At 52.8% G+C, this 18,134-nt stretch overlaps 1 protein-coding gene across 3 annotated transcripts in view; it reads left to right on the forward strand.

Moving 5' to 3' along the window:
• Positions 1–957: 957 nt before the first annotated feature.
• BTBD16 (BTB domain containing 16) overlaps positions 958–18,134 on the forward strand; it is a 44,809-nt gene continuing 27,632 nt past the window's right edge. For 2 of the 3 annotated variants that reach the window (XM_049645874.1, XM_049645876.1), the window contains exons 1-7: positions 958–1,140; positions 1,640–1,711; positions 3,065–3,216; positions 6,651–6,724; positions 8,913–9,056; positions 12,712–12,801; positions 14,678–14,792. In XM_049645874.1, the coding sequence (XP_049501831.1) occupies positions 1,694–1,711; positions 3,065–3,216; positions 6,651–6,724; positions 8,913–9,056; positions 12,712–12,801; positions 14,678–14,792 (593 nt within the window). In that variant the 5' untranslated portion in view covers positions 958–1,140; positions 1,640–1,693. The remainder of the gene's footprint in view (positions 1,141–1,639; positions 1,712–3,064; positions 3,217–6,650; positions 6,725–8,912; positions 9,057–12,711; positions 12,802–14,677; positions 14,793–18,134) is intronic. The other variant, XM_049645875.1, reaches the window with a different exon arrangement.

The raw sequence follows: 18,134 nt of genomic DNA on the forward strand, positions 1-18,134 counted from the left end.
GCTCTGTCTCTCTCTGTCTCAAAAATAAATAAACGTTAAAAAATTAGGGGCGCCTGGGTGGCGCAGTCGGTTAAGCGTCCGACTTCAGCCAGGTCACGATCTCGCGGTCCGTGAGTTCGAGCCCCGCGTCAGGCTCTGGGCTGATGGCTCAGAGCCTGGAGCCTGTTTCCGATTCTGTGTCTCCCTCTCTCTCTGCCCCTCCCCCGTTCGTGCTCTGTCTCTCTCTGTCCCAAAAATAAATTAAAAAACGTTAAAAAAATTTAAAAAAAAAAAAAAATTAAAAAAAAAATTAAATAAATAAATAAATATAACATTAAAAAAATCATGTATCAACAAAACAAATCATCAGGCATGGTTTTAGTAATGTAAAACTCTCCAATTTTTTAAATTTATTTGGAGAGAGAGAGTGTGTGTGCATGCGAGGGCAGGAGGGGCGGAGAGAGAGAGGGAGAGAGAGAATCCCAAGCAGGCTCCATACTGTCAGCGTGGAGCCCGACTTGGGGCTCGAACCCACGAACCGTGAGCTCATGACCTGAGCCGAGACCAGGAGTCAGACGCTCAACTGACTGAGCCCTCCAGGCACCCCCAGACTCTCCACTTGGTATTTAAATATTTTTGTCGAAACACTCCTGGACACTCGAGCTAGAAAACAGAGCACCCCAGAATGCCAAATCTGGGAGGGATCTGAGAAGCTTCCAGTGCAAACTCCTCTGACAGACGAGGCCTGAGGACTTGGGGGTGGACTCTTCACGGAGGCCCTCTCAGCGGATCTTCCCCCGGCTGCTGTAAAGAGACGTGGAAACAGGGACAGCTCCGCTCCCCTGAGGAGCATGGCCTGGGACCTGCCACCCTTCCCAGAGCCCCTGGGTGAGCACCACCCCCACAGCCCCCAGCTGTGCTCAACCAGGCCTGGAACAGGAAGTGCTCGGAACCTTCCCTGACGTTGCCATGGCGCCCACCACCCGGAAACCAAGGGCAAGCTCTCCCCGCCAAAGCACCTTGGCCCCTAAGAAGAGAAGGGTGAGCCCCAGATGTCATGAGCGCTCTCGGGATTCAGAGTCGGAAGGTGAACGGCCCGCAGCAAGCCTGTAGTTCAGAGACCGGTGCAACGAGAGTGTCTCTGTTCCACAAGCTTCTCCGGTAAACACACCCGTGGCGGCGAGGGGGCTTGAGAGCAGTAAAGTATGGCTGGTGCTTTTCCATCCCCGTTAGAGAAGGAGGGGGTCCCTAGTGACCGGCACTGCCCGGGCTTGGTAGGGAGGGGCTTCGGGGGCTCCAGGCTGGGAGGCAGGAAGGCCTGGAAGCCCAGGGACCAGCACAAATAGCAAATTCTGTGACCAGCCTACTTACAGACCTCCTTCGGTTCCTATCCCTTAGTTGAGGGCGAAGAACTGTGGGTTCTCTCCCGTTTGGCCTTATTGGAGCCACGTTGCCAGCACAGCAGCAGAACTTTGTCAGTCCCCTGGCGGCCTTTAAAAAGTCCGAGATTCTTCTCTTGATTTGCCGAATAACCCACCCGCCAAGTTTCCCCGTGATTACTCTTGTGGCAGAATACAGAATCTCCGGGCTAATCTCCTGTTTAGAAGAGACCCTTGGGAAAGTTCTTGAAAATGGAAACCTCACCTCTTTTGTCTCCCAGGTGTTTCTTCCCCCCCACCCCCCGCACCCCCGAGGGTCATTGCCACTACCGCTCATGAAAATGCTGAATCCGGTGAGTAGACGAATTTCCCAAGGGGGCAGGCGGTGGGGAGCAGCGGAGGCATCTGCTCACGGCTGTGCCGCCAACGTTGCCACAAGGGGATGGGTCGCGCCACCGAGGACCCCCAGCTTTACCGGCTGACCCCGCTGTCAGAGCAGTCCCGCTGCAGGAGCCGGCCACTGTTCCCGTCTGATGCTGCACGGGACTGCCTCTAGATCCCCACTCCACCCTGTCCCATCGCCCACCATTTCCAGGCACTAGAGCCTACTTCCCAAACTTCATCTGACCGTGTTAACTTCATCACCGTCACCGTCATCATATGAAAACCAAGAGACTCAAAGGTTAAATGACTTGCCTTAAGGCCATACAACCCGCTAGTGGCGATAACAAGATTTGACCTTAAATTCTCCATCCCATGGCCCCTGGTCTCCCCACCCCCCACCCTGCTGGTGACTGGCGTGGCTTAGGAACAACCGTATCCATTCCTGGGGGGGTCCCTCGTGGTCCACTTTTCCTGGTGAGGTTTCTTTGAGCCACCATGTCTAAGGTTATATTCCAAATATTCTACTGCTCCCCTAAGGAAACTGCTGAAAGGGTCGCTCAGTCAGTTAAGCGTCCGACTTCGGTTCAGGTCACGAGCTCACGGTTCGGGAGTTCAAGCCCCACATCGGGCTCTGTGCTGGCAGCTCAGAGCCTGGAGCCTGCTTCGGATTCTGTGTCTCCCCACATAGTGTATGATTCCACTTATGTAAATATTCAGAAGAGCGGATCCACAGAAGCAGAAAGCAGATGAACGGTTGCCAGCAGCGGGGGGAGGGGAAGTTGGAGTGACGGCTTAATGGGTTCGAGATTTCCTTTTGGGGGAATGCACATGTTCTGAACTGGATAGCAGGGGGGCCGCGTGGCCTCGTAAACGGACCGACTGCTACCGAGGTGTAGGCCATAAAATGGTGAATGTTCTGTTTTGTGTATTTTGCCACAATAAAAAGCAGTCCCTACCTAGGACCCCCTCAGTTTGTTAACCTCTCAGCATCCCGCGTGAGGATGAGCATTTAAGGAAGTTTCTGGACACATCATCCTGTCCTTGCTTGCGGGTTCTTCAGAGCTACCTGCAAAGAAAGCATCTCTCTCCCTGTTGCCTCTGGCACCTTCTGGCCTAGATTCTAAAATTCCAAATTACTTGGTACCTGGAAATCCTCTGTCTCCCGAATGCGATGTTTGCCTGGAGAGGATGGCTCCTGGCCACGTTTGAAAGTTGACCAGTGTCTTCACGTGTCTTGATTTCCCTTCCGCTGCACGATTTGGAAAACCTGGCGCGTGGGTGAGGTTAAAAAAAGATTTTCTCCCTTCCTTTGCTTCCGACAGCAGCGCAGAGCTCGGCTGGAACGCCGGATGGTTGGCTCAACAAACCGGTGGCGTTTTCCCTCAAAGCCCTTCTCCGGAGACCTGCTGGGGCTTTCGCAGAGGTGCAAGGCTTTGAGCGTGGACCTTGATGAGGCTCTGAAGAACCCGGACAGGTAGGGAGATCGAAGGCCCATGGCCGGGAATGCCCTGTGGGGGAACTGCGTTTCTGAGAAGTGCCCCACAGGTGGGTCGCTGGGTTATCTGGGCTGCAGTTGGGACCATCCTTCAGGACGGACTACTTCCTCGGAGGAGGTCCGTCGGTGTGACAAAAGCATAGAGAGAAACGGGCCTTTTTCTTTTTCTTTTCTAGATTTTTCTTTTATATTGGGAGCTTTGGACCCTAACAGGATTCTGTTGTGTTTATCAACGGGGCTGTTGACAAAGGAAACTTAGCTAGTCTTGGCTGCGGGTCTGACCGAACTCATGAATGGGCATTTCCACCCGGTCCTGGCTCCCCACGTGTGAGGAGGAGGCTCCTCCCTCGTTCCCAAGGTGTTCTCGCAGCAGGCTGGGAGCATTACTTCTCCATGTGACAAGTTCTTTCCGGCCTGGCCTGGGACATGGAGCTGGACCCTACTGCGGAGGGAACACTTCGCTTCCCTGGTGCTTTGGACATAAGTGTGCCGCTACCCTCCCTGGGCTGACAGTACCTGCCTTCTGAGCACACGGTCAAATCTCCCCGAGCAGGGCCTGTACCCCTGGGCGGCACCTGGCACAGAAGAGCTGTTTGTTCCACCTCTGCCGAGCGAGTAGCCAAATCCTCCCTTTCTAGACCCCCCGGCCAGCCCTGCTCCAATACCCCAGCCCCTCACAGGTGACGATACGTTACACACATTTGGATAAATCAGATCCATCTGTGTTTGGTGCCTCGCTTCTCTGATGACCCCAGCTTAGAAAAATCGAGTGCTGTGCGTCGCTGTGTTTGGCATTAGCCTTAAGCTGTCTTGAACTTATTTTGTATTTATTTCATACTTTGTCTGGGTAGGCGTTTGAAGAAGTCTTAGAGTCACAGGCCCTTGTGTTCCTCAGGGCCAAGGCCAGGCTGGGGAAGCAGGCAGTGGAGCTGGGCCTGGGAATATAAGCAAGCTGGTCCTGAAAACCGACGAGGGCAGCCGGGCAGCAGGAGCAGAAGTCTCCAGAACTTGGTCTGTGCGATCGCTGAGCTGAGCTTCAGGTGGTGGCCTGAGAGGCAGGGCACAGAAACCTGAGGGTGATGGCAGTTGCTGCTGGGTTTTAGGACTATCAGGCAGGGTTAGAATTCCTTCTCTTCCATTTACTAAGCTGTGTGACCTTCAGCCAGTGGCTTAACCTCTCTGAGCCTATTTCCTCCTCTGTGAAATGGTGACCACAGCATCTTCCTTGAAAAGTTATCTTGGGTGTTAAATCAGACAGTGCACTGAACAGGCCTAGCACGGTCCTAGCACGTGCTAGACGATCCATTAATGGAGTTTCATCTCGATAGCGCGAGCAACCGTTTTGGTTACTGGTCCCGGTGATTTCATTCTGGGGTGTGTCAGCCCTGTGCTCTGCCAGCCAGCAGCCCCATTTTTCATTCTGCCTTGTACCACCTTCCCCAAAGCAAGACACCATGCCTAACACACACAAGCGACACAGCGGGCCTCTCTCCTTGGTGGCGCGAGGAAGCTGTGGGTCCAGAGGCCAGCTGGGGCAAGGAGGCACTCCGGGAAGGCTCATCGCTCATGTACCCGGCGGTCAGCTGACCTACGCTCAGCTCACATGGGCGGTCGGGCTCTTCTCCGTGAGCCTCTCGACCTCCTCCGGAGACAGTGGACTCACCTGGGCGTGTTCTCGTGCTGGTGATGACAGAGGACAAGAGGCAAAGCCCAGGTGCACAAGTGCTTTCCAGACCTACATCACGTACACTAACACCAAGGCGAGACGCGTGGCCAGACTCAAAGTCAAGGGGCAGGACGTCAGGAGTTTTGCAAGCATTAAGCCAAAAGCCCTTTGAGCGGTTCACCGCAACGAGTCCTTATGTCCATAAGATATATAGAGAATTTCCCCTTTTTCCTCTCTTATTTCTTCATCACGACTCGGGAGTCCCCAGCCTAATGGCGTGTCTCCAGAATTTCCATGTGCCACTTCATCCCAGGCTGTCTGGTCCCAAAGGGTGACGAGGACAACTCATGCCATTTATTCCATTAACTCTCCAATGGTCCTAAAATCAACCTAGCCCTTGAAATTTGCGGAGCCCACAGGGTAAATGGTATACCTTGGCGAGCACCCATGACACCAGGCAAAGGCAATGTGGTTACTTCTGTTGTCTGGCTCAGCCGACGACAGTGATGTCTGTGGGAGTAGGTGAGCTCATGGGCATTGCCCACAGTTTCCAAAGTCCGTTGCCTCACTTTGAGATCACAGTCTGAACCCCTGACCTTGACCGGCGCTTCCCAGACGTGTGACCAAAGCCACCAGCAGGATCGAGGCTGGCTTGGGTCAGGTCCACTACTCCTGCTGGATGAATACCTCAAGCTCTCACTGCCTTCCTGGGGCTGAGTCACTAGAAGCCACCTTCCCCACTTGGAAAGGGCAGCATGTGGTCAATATTATTCTGGACACAGGTTCCCCCACCCATGCGCCCTCCGTGAACCCTGGCCCACGAGGGTTCTTGGAACCATTGGAAAAACAGCGTGGCAAAAGTGACACTGACCCTATGCGGTCATCAAGTGCCCTTTGGCTGGTTGGCCTTCTTAGCCATGCTGAGGAGCGTGGGCTTTCCCCGAGAGCCCTGGGGAGACACTGAAGGATTCTCGGCAGGAGACAGGCAAGAGCAGATGTGCGTTTCACGTGGTTCTCAGGCTGCAGCCTCAGCTCTGCACCCGAGGGGAGCTCCCTGGAGACTGGAGACCGGCGGTGATTACAGGGTGATAATCATGGCTTGGGCGAAACTCACAGCAATAAGGGGAAAGAGAGAGGGATGAATTCACAAGATATTTGTCAGATCTAGGCAAGCGATCAGATGTGACAACATTCGGTACGCGGGCCTGGACAGCTGGAGGCTGGTGGTGCCGTTTGCCGGAGAAGGAGCAGGGCTGGTTTGGGGTAAAACCTGAGTTTGGTTTTTGGACACGTTGAGACTGGGGCATGCATGACCCCTAAACAGAAGTATTGGTAAGTAACTTGGTAAGTTATTGGTAAGTGACTTCCCAGAAATGCTCAGAACCCTCCCTCCCTTTCTCTAGCAGATATTTGTTGAGTACCTACTCTATCCTACTGGACATTATTTTAGACCCTCAGCAAAAGAGGAGTCATGCAGGCGACCAGATATAACCTCAAATACCTTCGTGGTAAATCCTCCCCGCAAACTGAAAACAGGAATCGAAATTCGGAGCCAGCCATCAGACAAAGCTTATCGTTTGCCAAACCGGCAGTCAAATGGTGACCTAAGGAAACTCTCGAGGGGCAAGATATGATAAGACAGATTAATTGGTGCTTTGAGGACACTCACACTAGAACGATACGTGTTGCAGCTGGAGAAAACCGTCAGTATTAACTCCAGAATTTTTTGTTTGCCTTTTCCCTTGAGGTTATGCGTTTCACAAATTCAGAAAATTTTCTCTGAGACCTCGAAGAACAAGCCCGTCCAAGGCAGGGAGGCAGGTGAGTGCTTGTCGCCAGTGGATTCCATCAGAATTCTGCTGCGCTCAGGGCCGAATGGTTTCTACGGAAGGAAACCCGCTGATAGGCCAGGTTCCTGGTCTCTGAGTTTCAGTTTCTGCCCATTGCACACTGTCTAATGTCACATAGGCTCTGTAAATATTTGTCAAATGTGCCGTGAAATGATGCGTGAAACCAGGCTTGGCAAACATATTTTCATATGCTAATTGGTCACAGTCGAGACAGACATGCCAGTGTAAATAAATAGGCTTTGGATCGGTAGACTAAACAGAAACTCCATCAAGGATGGACAGTCCTTTCTTCTCTGTCCCTTTCAGCTCCAACCAGTCATGACCTGGACATCACATTTGCACGGGTCCAAGAGGACTTTTTCTGATTTAGAATCAAGAACCAGGCTAGGTCTGTCCAGCTGGGAAAAGGCTCACTGAGCCTCATCAGGCCTGGACAGGTCAGGTCCTTAAAGGAGTTTTGTTTTTTGTGTTTTTTTTTTTAGATAAAGCCCACCCCACATGAAAGCTGCCTGAGGTCAGAGCCAGACTCCTGCCCCAGGACAGGCCAATCGATTTCTTCTCACCTCTGGGTTCTGGTTGACTTGAGGCCCTGAGGAGTAGTCTGGGGCCATCTCCTGGCTCAGAGAAAAGAGTTCTGGGGTGAAGTGTGATGCCTGCCAGGCGTGGGCCATCGTGAAAGCAAAAGTGGGTGTCCAGTGAGGGCACACGCTTTATCCACAAGTCTGCTCCTGCCTGAAACCACCCAAAACAGAGTAGGATTCTTTCTAGCCCGGCACCACCAGACCGTTTCCCAAGGTGACCCAAGATTTGACATGCGAGCCCACATGCTGAACCGCAGCACAAAACAATACCATAAAGTTGGTGAGTGACAATGTTAGTGACAGGAGAGGAAACAGGTGCCCAAGCTCATGCAGTCAAAATAACGGCAAGGCCAAGAAACAAGTCGATGGGGGCTCATGGCCCTCGAGGTCCCGTCTAGACCTGAGCTTTCACCAGCTCTGTGCTAACAGGAGTCCAGCCTGCAGAGGCCTCCTGCCCACAGCCTCTCATGCCTCACCTGGCCGGGTATCCTTGGGTCCCCCATCTGCCCTCCCATCAAAGTGTCTCTCTTTTTCAATTTTTTAATTTTTTTTAATGTTTTGAAATGTTTATTTATTTTTGAGAGAGAGACAGTGTGAGCAGGAGAGGGGCAGGGAGAGAGGGAGATACAGAACCCGAAGCAGGCTCCAGGCTCCGAGCCGTCAGCACAGAGCCCGACGCGGGGCTCGAACTCACGCGCCGTGAGATCGTGACCTGAGCCGAAGTCAGACGCTCAACTGACTGAGCCACCCAGGCGCCCCAAAGCCTTTCTCTTTTTAATCACCTATACTATAAGCATGAGATAAAGCCCCTTGCATAAAGCCCCCTACAGTTTGCAAAAGCCTCCTTTACCTTATAATCTTGTCCCACCCCTGTAACAGGGTTTTCCAGTGGTCCCCATTCCAAGGGAGGCTTATGAGGACTCTGCCTCCTGGTGATGGGACTTTGAGCTGCACTTTGCTGTCGCCTTTCAAGTGGGTGAAAATTAAGCACCCATACCCAGTAGCTTCAACAGGGGACTGGGTAGTGAGATCGCTTCCCAGGGGATATTTGCCAATGTCGGGAGACATTTTGGGTTGTCACAACTTGGGGGGGGAGGGTGCTACTGGCACCCAGTGGGTAGAAGCCAGGGATGTTAAATAACCTACAGTGAACCGGACAGCCTCCCAGCAGAGAATTATCTGACCCCAAATATGATCGGTGCCAAGGGTGAGACATACCGTAATGGGAAGTTATGGGGAGGCCCCCAAGAATGCCCCAGCCAGTGTCCCTTCCCCATGAAGCCTTTCCAATTCCCCAAGTAGAGGAAAGCGCATGTCCCTCTGGAGTCCTACAGCCGTTGGTCAGCCGCTCTTAGCCACTTATCTCTGTCTGTGTTGCCTTGTAATTCTGCTTATTATATCCCCCTGGAGCAAGTGCCCCGAGGCCCACGCTGTCTTTTTGTTTTCTTCCTGGAGGGCCCAGCAAAGCCGCTGCCCATCTGCTCAGTGACTGTGACTGAATGGAAGGTGGGGGGATTGACACGTCTCTTGGTAGGGACGCCGTGGAAGCATTTACTCAGCACTGTGTTCTCTCCTCAGACGTGATTCTCGAATGTCTGGGCTCCAGATGGGAACTCCATCAGCCCCAGCTTTTCCAGTCCGAGACCTTGAGCAAGCTCTACCTGATGGCGCTGGCGCAGAGCACCAAGAGGCCCACAAAGGAACTGGAGAGTCTTCTGCGAGGTATTTTCTCCCTGGCACCCAGCACTGAGCCCCAAATGCCCTCTGGTCTGAGGCTCCCCAGCTTTGAGTTTGGTCATCTGTTTCGAGACCAAGGCCACTCTGGCAGATAAGAGCAAGGCCCGTGGTGTGACCTCATCACAGGATTTAACCTCAGTCTCTGGCTATAAAATGGGAATAATAAATAGTTCTCACTATGTTCCTTTGAAGCCTAGAGAAGAAGGTAATACCTGTGAAGTTCTAGACCAATGCCTGGCATATATTGAGCGCTCAGTGAATGTCAGTTATTTGTCTCATAACAACCCAGTCCTGCCAGCTGAGGTGGAGACTCTCCCTGCTTCTTTGAGAAGAACAAACGGTGGTGTGGAGTCTCCTGATGAGTTTTGTGGAAGGCAGGCATAGTTGTCACATCTGGCCCGATACGCTGGTTAGAGGTTTACATGTTGTACGTCGATGTTATGTTTCCTTTGCTTTCTCTTCTCCTAACTTCACGTCATTCCATAACGTATTCAGGCCATTTCTTTCTTTCTTTTTGTCCTTTTCAACCCTCGTAATCCCCAGGCTCCCCTTCTGTGTCCCCTAAGTCCTTCTCCAGATGCACTGCCTTCTTTGGGAGATAAAGTTTGGCATCGCTTCAGGACGACTCCTAAGCAGGGACCATGGAAAAATTCAAGGTTTCCCAAGGCAGCCAGCCTTCCAGGATGTGGCAGCAAAGTTCTGTTATTCTCCGGCCAGACAGGCTGGCTGAGCCCCCGGCTGCTGCCGCACCCTGAGCCTGGAGAGAGGGCCTGGCCAGGGGGCCTCTGACTCAGTCCTTCCTCGCAGAGCTGGGAGCTGAGAGCAGGCTGCGGCACTCCCCCAGGACGGTGACGTCCCTCACGCGCACTCACAATCTTCCCTACTCTTTCCAAGTGTCTGTCCCAGTGTCTTCGAGAAAGGGACTGAGTCCTCCTTCCGTGTCCCCTGTGTCTGAGTCAGAACACTCACGAGGCACCCGGGGAAAGACCACGGAGACCCAGACATGAGTGCATTGAAAAGCCAGAGAACCTGGGCGCCTGGGTGGCTCTGTCGGTTAAGTGTCCGACTTTCGCCCAGGTCATGATCTCATGGTCTGGGAGTTCAAACCCCGTGTGGGACTCTGTGCTGACAGTGTGGAGCCTGCTTGGGATTCTCTCTCACTCTCCCTCTCTCTCTCTCTCTCTCTCTCTCTCTCTCTGCCCCTCCCCTGCTTAGGCTCTTTCTCTAAAATAAATACGCTTAAAAAAAAAGAAAGAATTGGAAACAGAAAATGGAATGACTGTTAATGCTGTGGTCTTTGATACATCTAGAATGATCTCACTGACAAGACTGGGCCCTGCGAAGACAAGCCCCCTGCTAGAGGCTGGGCCTGACTGGGGGGCGTCAGGGAAGGTGCAGAGATGAATCCCCACTGCCCGGACTGTCACGGTTTTCCGGGGTCTCTTCCCAGGCACCAGCATGTGCACCAGGCCCTGGGGACCATGTTCGCATGATGCTCAGTGGACACGGCTACCGGCCTTTGTGCACCTGGGAAAGCAGGACGCATCTCACAGTGCATGGCTGGTCTCATGACCCCTGCTTTGGGTTCCTGAGAACACCCGCACTGCATCCTGGAGTGGTGGCCTGTGTGGAGAGGCAGCCCCCTGCGAGCACCCCTGTACTGGCCACACACAGCTGTCCTAGCTGCTCACTTTAAAAAAAAAAAAATTTATTTAGAAAGAGAGCATGTGAGTGCAGAGCCTGATGCGGGACTCAACCTCACGAACCACGAGATCACGACCCGAGCCAAAATCAAGAGTCCGACGCTTTAACCGACTGAGCCACCCAGGCGCCCCCAGCTGCCCATTTTTGTCCCACCGAGAGTCCCGGATTAGCTGTGCTTTGGCAGGACATGCTTCTTCTCTAGGAAGAACCCCAAGGAAGAAACTGTGCTCTTTTCCTGAAAAGGAACCACCTTGGTTTCAGAGAACCTCAGAAGCACACGATTCAGCTATTACTTTCCTATTCGATTTTGAGGTTCTACATAAAACAGAGGGAAAGTCGAAGTTCTGTCTTCCACTGACTCTGACCCAGCCAATGATATTCCTTTCTTCCTTCAACAAATGTCAAGTGCTTAACCCCTCCTAAGCATGGTCCTAGGAACTCTGTCAGGAGGTTGGGGGACAGACAAGCCAACCCAAAATGACGATAAAGCCCAATAAATAGCATGACCCATGATGATACCAACTGCCACTTCCGGAGTGCCTCATCAGTGCCCAGCACCTGTGCAGCCATCCCAGTCAGTGCTCCCAGTGGAGGTGGACAGAATGCAGCGTGCAGGCGAGAGGCGGTGCCGAAATCCTGGAGAAAAATGATTCAGAGAAGAGAACAAGGCTCAATAAATATTTGCCAAATGAGAGCCTGAAGAGAGCCAGGTGCCGTGAGCATGGTGAGGGGAGACTCGACGGGGCCTTGCACGTCTGAGGAAAATGGATCTTTATTCTCCCTTTCTCTCCGCGGTCTTCGTAGTTGAACAGCATGACATCCTTTTTTGGATCCTGACTCGTGTCATTTTTCATCACCTACAACCTTGAGCTCATTAGGCTTAGGATTCTGGGGATGGAATCCACTCATTTACTGGGGACCCGTGTGGGCAAGACTGTGTCGGGTCCCGGGGATGGAGTGGCGAGTAAACCGTCCGGTGTGCCGGCCCCGCGGATGAAAAACCGGCAGGCACATGACGTAATCGCAGGTGGTGGTAACAGTGAGTCTAGGAGGAAAAGTAAAGCCAGTTTGGGGGGAAGGTGAGGGTGGGGTGCTACGTTACATATGGAGGCAGGAGGGTGCCTGATGGGGAAGGGATGGAGGCCCGCGACTCTTCTGCGGAACAAGCCACAAAGAGGCAGGTTTGGGGTCCACTGAGCCGGAGACTGGTCGTCTTGGGGCCACTGGAGGGGCTTCGGCTTGGTACCAAGGGTGTGGGATGCCGCTGGAGAGCTGCGAGCGGTGTGTGTTGTAACTCACGTCTTAGAATAAGTCTGAGCGGCTGGGGGAGGCTGGCAGTGAATCGGGCTGCCCCTCCCCTGCCTCCTGGAAGCCTTAGGTGGCAGGGGTCCTCTCTTTGGACACCTGTGGGGCAAAGCTTCCACAGCCACTGGGTGGGTGCCTGCTTCCCATGCTCATTCTTTAGCAGGGGTCACTGTGATCCCATCTTGTGCCAGGTCTGGGCTGGGTGCTTGGGTGCAGAGATGACAGTGGCCCACCCCTTGCCCTCAAACTGCTCCCAGGCTAAAGAGAGAAAGGGAGGAGGCAGGGAGAGAGAGTGAGCTCGGGAGGAGCTAGTGAAAAATAACTCGTGCAGTGAGAGCAACGGTTTCCCAGCTTTGACCGTCACAGTGGCTGTTTAAGAGCGGGGGGCAAGGTAGCCGACGAGCGCACGGGAACTCTGAACTATTTTTACAACTCCTTATACTTCTTCCACTATTTCTAAATAAATAATCACTTCAGAAATACATCTTCTAAACGAGCAAACAGAAACAAAACCTGGTGTGATAAATGCCAAGGTCATGGTTGCAAAAGGGCCGTGGGACCGCCCCCTGTACCCGGCACAATTTGCTGCAGCTATCAGGTCCCTACATCCCTCTTCTTTTTCCTTTACCAGCTCAGATGCCTGGGAAGATCAAGGAAAGACCCCCCACGAAGAAGATGATCATTTCCTTGAAGATCAATGACCCCGTGGTCACTAAAGTTGGTAATGTACCCCTGTCGTTTTAGGCTAAGAATGCCATTGAACAAACGGCCCTCCCGGCTTTAAAAACAAACAACAGAACCACAGATGAGTGGCAGTGTTCAGTACTTCCTGATTAAAACTAGCTGAGCAGAGCAGAGACGGTGGAATGCAGCTAAAGAGAGGTGCTCATCCCTGGAAAAGAGGTGTGGAGGGTGCAGAGGAGAAAGGAAGTCGCAGGCTCATTAGACCCAGAGGCAGGGAGGCTCAGGTCCGTCCTCCCTCAGGGAGCACTTCGTGTGCCCCTTCCCACCGACTCCCATCCCTGGCTGGCTGCCAACAGCAGAGAGCTCACCCTCTCCCACTGCACCCTGGCCACCTGGAAATGGACTTCAGTCTTAATGAAGCACGTGTGCTGTCACATGCTGTCATGGTCTGCAAATGTGCAGGTCAGGAAGCCATCTGCAGAAGCACCGGGTAGACCAGTTGTCCTCGGAGTGCATTGGCTCCCATACAGTGCTGACTGGGATCAGGGAAAATTTGGAATAGCCCAGTCCTTCTGCTCCCTGGTCCCCGGACCTTAGTTCTTAGATATGAAAATATCCGGGCTCTTTCCAGGCATCCTTTTTTTTTTTTTTTAATTTTTTTTTTACATTTATTTATTTTTGAGAGACAGAGAGACAGAGGACAAGTGGGGAGGGGCACAGAGAGGGAGACAGAGAATCTGAAGCAGGCTCCAGGCTCCGAGCCATAAGCACAGAGCCTGACGCGGGGCTCGAACTCACAGACCGTGAGATGATGACCTGAGCTGAAGTCGAACACTCAACCAACTGAGCCACCCAGGTGCCCCTCCAGGCATCCTTAACTTTTTGGGAGATCCCAGACTCTGAGGACAAGATTTTCCTGAGGAAAAAAGCACAGCCACGCGCACACAGCGTTCTGTACGTATTTGGGCAGTCACCTCCCTGCACAGGCCATGGAGCCCAGGTTAGCAGAGAACCCCTGAGGCGCACACCCCGGGATGGGTTTAGAATAGCATTCTTTCAGTGCAAACTGGTGCAGCCTCTCTGGAAAACAGTATGGAGGTTCCTCACACAATTAAAAATAGATCTACCCTCTGACCCAGCAATAGCACTGCTAGGAATTTCCCCAAGGGATACAGGAGTGCTGATGCATAGGGGCACTTGTACCCCAATGTTTATAGCAGCCCTTTCAACAGTAGCCAAATTATGGAAAGAGCCTAAATGTCCATCAACTGACAAATGGATAAAGAAGATGTGGTTTATATATACAATGGAATACTACTTGGCAATGAGGAAGAATGAAATCTGGCCCTTTGTAGCAATGTGGATGGAACTTATTATGCTAAGTGAAATAAGTCAGGCAGAGAAAGACAGATACCATATGTTTTCACTCTTATGTGGATCCTGAGAAACTTAACAGAAGACCATGGGGGAGGGGAAGGGGAAAAAAAAAGTTACAGAGAGAGAGGGAGGCAAACCATAAGAGACTCTTAAATACTGAGAACAAACTGAGGGTTGATGGGGGGGGGGGAGGGGAAAGTGGGTGATGGGTGATGGGCATTGAGGAGGGCACCTGTTGGGATGAGCCCTGGGTGTTGTATGGAAGCCAAGTTGACAATAAATTTCATATTAGAAAAAAAAAATCACATTCTTTCAGCAGGAGCTCACTTTTCTTTGGCTTCATCTTCCTTGGTGGAGGCTGGGAGCCCGGGCTGTAGCTGTGCTCAGGTCCGAGCACGTGCGTTTCCTCTAAGGGCGTCTCTGCCGACACAGCCAGGGGACCCTTGAGCATCCAGCCAGGAGGGCACCTGCAAGGGAGGGACGCGGGGTCCAGAGCCCCGGGCTGACGGCTTTCTCTCTTGGATGCTGCCTCCCAGCCTTCGCCATGGCCCTGAAGAGCCTCTACCTGAGCCAGGTGGAGATGAACGTCGACGACGTGCTGGCCGTGCTGGCTTCCGCACACGTTCTCCAGTTCAGCAGCCTGTTTCAAAGGTAAGGAAACATAGCAGGGCTCGGGCCAGGCCCAGCCCTGGGCAAGGTAGAGGGGGCGCCCCCTGGCCCATTCATAGAATGGCCCCTGTCCACGGGCTAGAACATCCGGGTTTCTTGGCACAGAGCTGTGAGTCTGCAGAGGGACCGAGGCACGAATCCACCTGTCTCTTTCAGTATTCTTCAAAAAAAAACCAGTCTTTTTCTTAAAGTTTTCTATTTATCGTTGAGAGACAGAGTGCTAGTGGGGAGGGGCAGAGAGAGAGGGAGGCACAGAATCTGCAGCGGGCTCCAGGCTCTGAGCTGTCCGCACAGAGCCCGATGCAGGTCATGTGAGATCATGACCTGAGGTGAAGTCAGACGCTTAACTGACTGAGCCACCCAAACGCCCCTGTAATATTTTTATTCTTACAAATGTTACACACGGTCACGGTAGATCTTTCAGAAGAGAGAAAAATGCAAAGATCAAAGTCAGCTGTCCACCAGTCCCGCTGCCCACTGGGGGCACAGCCTTTCTCTTGGGGATTCAGACCCCACTGACCCACCTGGGCTGCCTGTCCGGGGTGCCGAGCAGGGGAAACCAGGAGGCATTCACAGTGGATGGACATCGAATGTGAAAGCCTGCTCATCCTGCCAAGGGTTGCCTGGGTTCATGGGCACCAAGAAAACATGTGGGTACTGAAAGCAGGAGAGTGCAATGCAGCCTTGGGGGCTGACATTCAGAGGCTCCCAGTTTTCATTAGACTTTTTCCGCAAAGCCAAAAGCAGCCTAGGATGCGAGCAGCAGGGTCTGTGCTGAGCCCTGCTCTAAGCCGCTCTTTGGTCTCCCTGTGCCTCAGTGTTCTCAGATGTGAAATGGGGCTCATTACATTCATCCTGAGTACTTCGCGGGACTTTGTTCAGGGCGAGGGGATGTCGGCACGAAGGGCTTTGAGGTGGGGCCTTTGCCCCGGTCAGACGCTGTTCTCAGCTTTTGGCGAGGGTGACCTCACTTTATCCTCCCTGCAGGGAGGTGGTATATCATTATGTCCACTTCACAGACAAGAAAACTGAGGCCTCACGAGGTGAGTAACTTGCACAAGACCACAGTAGAGCCGCCAGAACATGCAGGAGGCCAGGGGTCTCGGAACCTGTACCCCTAACACTGTCCTTTTCTGCTTTGCTCTGCTGAGGAGGTAGTGTCGCTTGCTCGTTCAGGGGTTCACTGACTTTCAGTGGCATTTGGTGAGGTGAGGTTTGCTTGGGGCCAGTCACCTGCCAGCTCATTCCGTCACCTTCGTTCACTCATCTGCTCCTTTAAGAACGACGTCTTGGGCGTCTCCAGGACACCAGGACCAGAGGGGCAAGGGCCCTGCCCTCTGAAGCTTCTTGCCCTACGGTCTCCAGGGCACAGGAAATGAGTAAAGTGGAATGAAGGATGGAGATTCCCAGATGGAACATTTTGTGTTATGTGTGATTAATTTCAAGTAAACGGGGCCCAGTGATTAACAAGAACAGTTCTTAGAACCTCCCCCTTTTCCGTATCCCGTAATACTGCTCCATTCCAGTAACTTACGAAAGGGTAGGTGAACCGAGTGGAAAATTGCTGATGGGATTCACTCTTCTAGAATATTCTGTCCCTTCCCTTGGGCTTTTTCGGGGATTTGTGCCTCCTGCAGTCACGTCCCGGACATCGAGCTGGTGTCTTGTAGTCTTTGATTTCCTAATACTTTCTGGGATTCAACATAGAGAGGGGATTTAGGGCAGGGATGGTCCACCAAGCTTGTTCTGCTCTACGCCTCAGTATCCTCTTTTGAGGAAATGGATGGATGAATGAACTTCCCATCCAAGACAAGAGAGGACATCAGCTGCTCTGTAGAGGGCAGGGGTAGGATCTCTCCCAAGGATCTTGCAGGTTTCAATTCACTTTCGTAGAGTCCACACAGCCAGATTCAACCCCGAAGACACTTTTGAGCAGGGGTCTCATTTCTGGGGCACCTGAAATGACTCAGGCCAGATGCTCGATCAAGAGCATCAAAAAGCCTTATGAGGGATGCAGGCGTCCTATGAACTGACAGATGCAGGCTCTCGGAGGCCTGGACGTGACAACCGAGGACACACTGAGGGGACCAGAGTCTTGAAAAGGTGCTCCAGCGTGTCGGCATGGCCTGACCTGGACGGTGGGTGGCGGGAGGTGGGAGACCAGCAGGTGTAGGTACAGCCGGATTGTGCAGGGTCTGGGGCTAACTAAGGAGTCCAGTCTAGACTGCAGTTGATGGCTGATCGTCCGGGGTTTGCTGAGATTTCCCTCGTGTTGTATATACCACCCATCTTCTGTGCCATACAGACTTCATAAAACTGCTAAGTCCCAGCTTCCTTGCTCAGGACACTTCTGAGCAGCTCTTTCCTGGTGTTCTAATATCTCTGGTCCCTAAGCCGGAAGGCCAGCCTCCCTCATGGAGCAGGGATTCCAGCCGCTGTCTGTCAGCCTTGGCTGCCCTACCTCAGGCCCAGCTTCCTTGGAACCCTAGCCTGGCTATTGGGGGCCCATCTTACTCTTGGAACCCTAGCCCTGGCTATTGGGGGCTAAGCCAAGAATGACAGGTTCTTCATTTTCCTTCCTCCGCCCCAACTTGGTTCAAGGTCAGAGCAGCAAGGGCTTTGGGGATAATGAGCCAGACCCGTCATTGCACGGGGGCATATGGACCTTGCTCAAGATTCTCCAGATAGCTGTGGCCAGGTCTTACAGGTCAGATCCCGGTTGACCTGGCACACCGCTGGGCTGGCTGTCACCTGCCTTCAAGAGGCTGATGGTACATTTGGCTGCAATGTGACAGCACAAGCCTCAGTGTGTGTATATGTGTGTGTGTGTGTGTGTGTGTGTGTGTGTGTGTTACGTGGGTGTGTGTGGGTGTGTTTGTATAGGGGAACAGAAATGTCGTGTGGGTCACTCTGATAGCATCACAAATCCAGGTGCTGAACAAGACCTCAAAGGTCATCTTGGCTGAGCTCCCAGCCAAGGGCAGAATCACCCAGATGGCTGCCCTGGTCTGAATCACACGTAGCAGAAGCCATTCCCCTTTGGGGGATGTGGAGTGTGCGTGCCGGTTCCATCTGGTACGGTTCCTTGATTTCGTGCATCAGATATGCGCACTGGCCCAGCTGGGCTCAGGGCTGTCACGTGCATGCATGTATGAGCATGTTTCAGGCTTGCTTTGCCTCCCCTGGTCTGGGGAAGCCTGGCCATTCCAGTTCAGCCTGGCCAATGAGTCTGACCGTGAGAAAGGGGGAGCACGAGTGAGGGTGTCAGCCTCTTAGAACACTAACTTCTGTGCCTTAACTCCAAGCCCAGCTAATTCTGTTCCC

This window comes from Panthera uncia, chromosome D2 (assembly GCF_023721935.1).
Source record: "Panthera uncia isolate 11264 chromosome D2, Puncia_PCG_1.0, whole genome shotgun sequence".
Taxonomy (NCBI): Eukaryota; Metazoa; Chordata; class Mammalia; order Carnivora; family Felidae; genus Panthera; species Panthera uncia.